At 54.5% G+C, this 6621-nt stretch overlaps 2 protein-coding genes across 2 annotated transcripts; both read left to right on the top strand.

Moving 5' to 3' along the window:
- Positions 1-1318: 1318 nt before the first annotated feature.
- ste20 (Target of rapamycin complex 2 subunit ste20) lies at positions 1319-5580 on the top strand (the record flags this gene model as incomplete). The annotated part of the gene is made up of 3 exons (XM_037317067.1): positions 1319-2265; positions 2321-3779; positions 3832-5580. 3 exons carry the CDS (start codon positions 1319-1321, stop codon positions 5578-5580), a joined length of 4155 nt encoding a protein of 1384 aa, XP_037185496.1.
- Positions 5581-6232: 652 nt separating this feature from the next.
- On the top strand, positions 6233-6564 carry CGCA056_v001806 (putative hydroxymethylpyrimidine/phosphomethylpyrimidine kinase 1; the record flags this gene model as incomplete). The annotated part of the gene is made up of 2 exons (XM_037317066.1): positions 6233-6285; positions 6357-6564. 2 exons carry the CDS (start codon positions 6233-6235, stop codon positions 6562-6564), a joined length of 261 nt encoding a protein of 86 aa, XP_037185495.1.
- Positions 6565-6621: the final 57 nt, after the last annotated feature.

The following is a 6621-nucleotide window of genomic DNA, read 5'->3' as shown; positions in this document are numbered from 1 at the left end:
TGTCTGGTCTTCTAGTGGCTTTATCCGGATCTCTGGCCGTGTGTTGCAATGCGCTTCATGCCAATGGTACTGGTTAACCGAAGGCGAGCTGGTTGTCATCTTTGGCTTTCTTGGTTGTTCGGATCAACGGCCATTCTAGACTGCCGTTCCGATCCCATGTGCTGCTGGTGATGTGTTGCGATGGAAGTACGGTCGAATCATGTGCCACTATGTCGTTGACGGGACGGCAGACGTAGATGGTGGATGGGTCATCAGATCGCACGGCAAAGGCACTCGCGAATGTGTGCATGAGGCTATCTCGTCTTGCAAGGTGAGCGGTGTAGGTTGGCCTGCATGTCGGTCAAATCTTCGATGTTCCAGGTGCCTTTCTCAGCTGCACCTTCCATTCGATTTTGGTTGGCCTTAGGTAAGGCAGTGCAGCAGTTGAGCGCACCTTGGGCACGCACTGGACGCCCACTTCTCCACGACGTTAGTGCCGCCGTAGCACTGACTGGACTGACCGACGCGCTGTGCTGCACCTCCCGTAGCTGGCCCGGGTCGAACTGGAACAGACCTGACGTTGTGCCACAGCACCACTTCGACAGCGACCCCCCTCCCCCCTTGAACCACCAAAGCAGCGCAACGGCGGCTCCCCCACTCCCAAAGTCGGCACCAGGCTGTGGATGACAGGCTACACACTGCACAGAGGTTGGAATGTCCGTGGCAGAGGTGTGGCACAACGCAACGCAACGCCCCAGTGAACACCACCACAACGACCGCTTCCATCACAACCAACTACCCCATCTCGACACGAACTTGGAACTTGAACAACTTCCGGATCGAACGAGCTCCCATCTTGTCCCGCGAGACGGTCCGACGTCGAGAACCCGCCCGGATACTGCCCGCCGACCGGCACCCCTTTGCGCATATCCCGTCCTCAGCTTTGAACCCCATCGCATCTCCACCAGCACCGCCAACCTGCCTTTGTATTGGCTTCTGCAAGCTGCCGACCAACTTCACACGCCTGCCCAACGCATCGCGACCCGAATTACAACCTTCCAGAAACCCAGCTCGAGCCTTCCTTCATCAACTGCTTTCCCCCGACCGGTCCAACGTCGCCCCTCTCCGACCCACGATTGAAACTCCATCCTCCTATCGCGAAACCCACCCCGATCGGCGAAGGTCCCAAATCTGTCGCGCGAACCCAATCGATCAGTCTACCCCCAGTCTTGGACTTCTACAACAATATCTTAGACTTTCCGCAATAACAGTTGCCCGAATGCAAGGACTTTGGGAGCGGCCCCGGAAAAAGGTGGTATCATAGAGAGGTATACCCGCCATGCTGGGCGCATCCGCAACCCAGTCCCAAAAGGCATTGTCGCCTCAGTCGTCCACTCCCAGCGTCAACACGCTCAATCCCAGGCCCAGTTTCGAGCGCGAACCTAGCAGCAGTGGTCTCCAACCGCCCCTCAGCTCTACAAATGGCCCAAGAAGCCTGGGCGCCTCGGGCGTCAGCTTCGCCCCGCGAGGCTCTTCCCTCAACCCCTCCATCGCCCCGGGAAGCTTCAGCTCCGAGCTGCGCAGCCAGATGATGCCCTCGCGCTCCGGTTCTCGCGGCGACATCTATGCCATGGACAAGGTCGACGAGGTCGACGGCATCTCTGCTGCCGAGCAGGCCCTCGCCAATCTGCGGGAACAGCTGAACCGCGAGATGAAGATCAAGGATGGTAGCGAGAACATGCTTGAGGCCCTGAACGCTAAGAAGGCCAAGCAGACGAAAGAGCAGAGGGCCAAGGTGGAGGCCGAGCTCAAGGCATCCAACTCGCGTATCCAGCTCTTACGACAGAAGATTGCCGACGCCCAGAGATTGAAAACGACGCCCACTACGCCTACGAGGCAAAGAACCGACGGCTTCTTTCCGCCCAACAACGGCTTGCGATCGCCCCCCAGTGCTTCCCGCAGTGGTGCAGGATCTGACGCCGAGGATGTGGCCGAGCAGTCGCCGACCTTCCTCTTGGCTGAGCTGCTTCAGGCGCTGGAGCAGGAGGGTATGCCTCCTGAATACTATGTCAGCCGCGGCAATAGCCTTGTAGATCTCTTCAGGAGGCATCCGACTCTAAAGTACGACCTAGTCTGGTCTGTTTTTGGTCTACGAATGCAGGTCATGCTTCTCAGCGAGGCCAGGGAAGTGGTAGCAGCCGGTTACAGGATGATTCGATACGCCATATCAGATGTGTCATCTTTGAGGAAGATTCGCAGCTTAAACACTGATATCATCGTCGTGACGTGAGTTATTCCATCTCATCTCTTTGGCAAGGACAAGTAGATAACTTTTGGACAGATCTTTGATCAAGGATCGAAAAGCTGATCTAGAGCGCGAGCAAGCACTCAAGTTTGTCCGAGCCTTTTTGGATGTCAAGGACGGCGTCAAGGAGATATCAAGGGCGGTCGTACGCACCGTTGCAGCTGTTGCAGAGCAAGCTGAGGACCGCCTCAGGTCGATCTGCCTGGAAACCCTGGCCGAAATCATGCTCCGCGACCCCGCGTTGGCTGTAGCCTCTGGAGGTCTGTCGCCACTTTCAGAGGCGCTCATTGAGGGCACATACAAGTCACCAGAAACCCTTACTGCCTCTTACATGCAGATTCTGGACAACCCACAGAAGAGGATTTATTTGCGCTCTGGTTATGATCTGGAGGTTCTCTTTACGGCGTTTACAGACATCATTCTCGCCAACGAGAGCCTGCTAAAGCAAAACTCTAAAGCCATCACCAAAATCTTGAAGAGCTGGCCAGGTCTCATGATGCTAACAATGCATGACTCCCGAGCCATCAAGTCGTTGCTCACCAGCATGGTGCTCCCCCAGGCGGCCATCCGAGAGACCGTCATTGACCTCATCTACCTGCTACTTCGGATCAAATCTCCCTCGTGGGCCTCCTCGTTCCTTGCCGGCCGTAGGTTGACGACATACGGACGAGTGGCAAGCCTCAAATCAATGCCCAATCAGCAAGCACCACTGGCCATCAGCATGCCTCATGAAGATGACGGCGGGGAGCAGAACTTCATGGATCATTATACAGCCTTGCTCCTGGCGACATTTGTCAAAGCTGGTTTATTGGAAAATCTGCTCCAAGTTGCCAGAACAAGCGAGCCGGCTTTGACGAGAAAAACTTGCCTTCTTATCGGTGAGGTACTCAAATTGTCCAGCAGACTGCTTCCCGCCTCTTGGAGCAATGACTTGCCATTACTTCCCGATCTCTTTGCTGCCGCCACCCAATTCAAGGATGACAATAGATTCGTTGCGTCAGGTATAGTGTACCAGATAAGTTCTGTGAGCAAGACGTTGTATAGGAGTTCCTCGTCATCCGCCACTGCTGGCGCTCTGCCCTCGAGTGATAGTATGGGAAACCTCGCAGACATGCACCGCAAAGGCAACGCAGGAGTTGTGGTTCAAGAGGGCGCAATCCGGCAGTTGCTAGTCGAGTCCAACGTCTTGAACAGCTCAAATTACATGAAGTGGAACTGGGATGTCATCTCCCGCATCATCGATGGGCCGCTTCAAGATGGCAAACGACTGGACGAAGTCAACAGGGTTTCCAAGTTCATGAACAGGATCATGAGTTTCTACAGGCCGTTTAAGCACCGGTTCTCAGACCTGTCGACCAACAAGAACACCCAAAAGTACGTCAGAGTTGGCTGTGCATTGATGCACACCTTGCTGCAATCACCGGAAGGTGTCGACTACCTGCAAGATCATAAGCTGCTAAGACAAATAGCGGAATGCCTCGCTCAGTGTGATCCAGTAAGTTCTATGGTAACAGCGCCATCCAGACAAAGACTAACACACAAAACAGAGCAGTGGACTCACTTCTGCCGATCCAATGTTCTCGCCCGGTCGCCTGCAGAGCACTCTTTGTGCCGGCTACTTCCCAATGTTGGGGGTTCTTAGCGGCGATCCCAAAGGTTTAGAGCTTCTTCAGCGATGGAGAATGTTCAACATGATGTATCACATCCTTGGACACAAGCAACGTCCCGATCTGATCAAACTTCTCCTCGCCAATTTCGACTACAGCGTCCCAGGCCACCCTCGAGTGCTAATCGAACAGGCACTTACGTCTGGGACAAGGGAGATTCGAATCATTGCCACAAATGTCCTGCGGAAATATGCGACTCGACCTTTTGACGCGTCGCAGCCGTCTCACGGCAAGGTGGATTGGAAGTGGGCGATAGAGAAGTTGGTCGACCAGCTATATGACCCCGAGGTAGAGGTCTGCCGGACCGCGGTTAAGATCCTCGAGAAGGCGTGCAATAAGAAGGCATATCTGGAGTACGTCGTCCAATGTCGTCCAACAATGGACCATCTTGGAGAAATCGGCGCCCCTCTCCTCCTTCGGTTCTTGTCCTCCTCAATCGGCTACCACTACCTCGACGGTGTTGACTATATCAGCAACGAGATGGATGATTGGTTCCTCGGCCGGAACGACTCGTACGTTGGTGTTATTGAGACCAGTCTGGCGAAGGCGTTCCTCGAGAACCCGGAAGAACACCAAAACCGGATGAACATGGTGGACGAAGCTCAAGCAGAAGCCGAGCCAGAGAACCACATTCCGCCACACTTTTACCGCGAGCTTGCACGCACACAAGAGGGCTGCAAACTGCTGAGTGACAAGGGGCATTTTGCAGAGTTTGCCAGCACTATCAAGGAATACGGGATGCAGTCGGAGGACCCTGAGCTCATGCTCAAAGTCAAAGCATCTATGTGGGCTGTTGGCAACGTAGGCTCAATGGAGCTGGGAGCTCCCTTCATTGAGTCTTGTGATGTCGTGGAGGACATTGTCAAGATTGCCGAGGAGCATGAGGTGATGAGCTTGCGGGGTACAGCCTTCTTCGTGCTGGGACTGATCTCAAGATCGGCGCACGGTCTTGAGATTCTCTCGGAATGCGGATGGGACTCCAACTTGTCACCTAGGGGGGAATCGTTGGGCTTCTGCATCCCGAACGACCTGACCAAGTTCTTCTCTTTCAAGCCTTGGAAGCATGCCATTGCGTCCAAGATCGCGCTCCCCAACACGCAGAAGACTTACTTGGTTCCGCCACCTCCCACCGAAGCTCGCCCGCCCCTGGAAAAGGAGGAATTACCAGCCTTCACCGACGAGGTTGCCACTAACCAGCGAATCCTCGACTTGGTTGTTGACCTCGGCAACATGGTTCTCTACAAGCGCGCTATGGGCGAGCTGATGCAGATCCGGCAGCACAAGGTAGCGGGCTTTAGGTCACCAAAGATGTTCAAGCGGATCATGACGATGCTTGAATACAATCACTATCGCCTACCAATCAGGCGGATGGTGATAGAAATGTTCGACAAGAACGTTCTTCGAAGGATCGTGTTCGACGAGGACAGCGACAGCGACGATGATGACGACGAAGATGAGGAAGCAGAGGAAGAAGACAATGGGTCTTCTTCTGGGGATGAGAACCGCACTGAGAGGCAGAGGAGCATATCGGACCCGTCCGAATTGGAGAAGGACAACCATCAGCCGCGGGCAGAGCGATCGGACAGTCTGAGTTCGGATCAGACGGATGACTTTGCGGAGACGGCGTGAAGCTACGTCGTTGTACTATAGAGCCGCACAGTTTCACGGGGTATCTCGCATATGGAGGGAAATGAGGTGGATTTCAAGATGCGTTGGTGGCACCCATGATGAGGCGTTTTGTTACTATTGGTCTTTTTTGTACTATATCTCGGGATCTGGGGAGATGGATACGTCGATCAATTGGCCGAGTTTCAGGCCAAGCACAGAGAAGCTCTCTGAGAAATCACGAAATGTCCATTTGGGAGCGAGCAATGGATAGGATGGAGTCGGGCGGCCATCTGCGTATCGATTCCCGGGGAGTAGGGTGTCGGCAGGAAGGCAATTCAAAAGTCACTGGTTCACTCATCTCGTTATTTTTTGCATTTGACATCGAGGACTTGATTGACATCCAAAGTATCGCAAGGAGGCGTGATTGATGGATATGGGGGTGGGAAGGGAACGCGTGCTCTGGAGTACTCAGGAATACTATACCTCATGAAAACTTGGTGACTGCCCCGCCCCCACCTTGAGTGACATCTACGAACCACCACGGCCTCCGACGCCAACCGACCCGGGCGGGTGCCTGCTTCGGAGCTTCAAGTAACATCGTCTGCCGTAGCGGTCCTCGACCACAACCTCAGATTTCCCCAGGATTTTTATAAACGGTTTCCGCGAAGCAAGCATGGTCTCTGGGCGAGTACTGGTCATCGCCGGCTCGGATAGCTCCGGTGGAGCGTGAGTAATCACCCAAGATTTTCCCCGTCCTTGAAGCAAAGTCCACTGACGTGATGCCTTCTGTTTCGCAGCGGGCTAGAGGCAGACCAGAAGGTCATCGCGGCTCATGGGTGCTATGCCATGACGGCCACGACCGCTCTCACTGCGCAAGACACCACGGGAGTGCACGACATTCATCATGTGCCGCAGGACTTCCTGGTCAAGCAAATTGATGCCTGCGTAAACGACATCGGCGTCGACGTCGCCAAGACTGGCAAGTTGCGCCTTTCCACCCTTTGATTTTCGATGTCTGGGGCTCTTTTCTCATGGAGTTGCATTGGCTGACGAGGGCGGGAT

Source organism: Colletotrichum aenigma, assembly GCF_013390185.1.
Source record: "Colletotrichum aenigma strain Cg56 chromosome Unknown KSG_Cg56_contig01, whole genome shotgun sequence".
NCBI classification, from domain to species: Eukaryota; Fungi; Ascomycota; class Sordariomycetes; order Glomerellales; family Glomerellaceae; genus Colletotrichum; species Colletotrichum aenigma.
The sequence above is the reverse complement of the archived record's forward strand: the minus strand, read 5'-3'. Positions and strand labels throughout refer to the sequence as shown.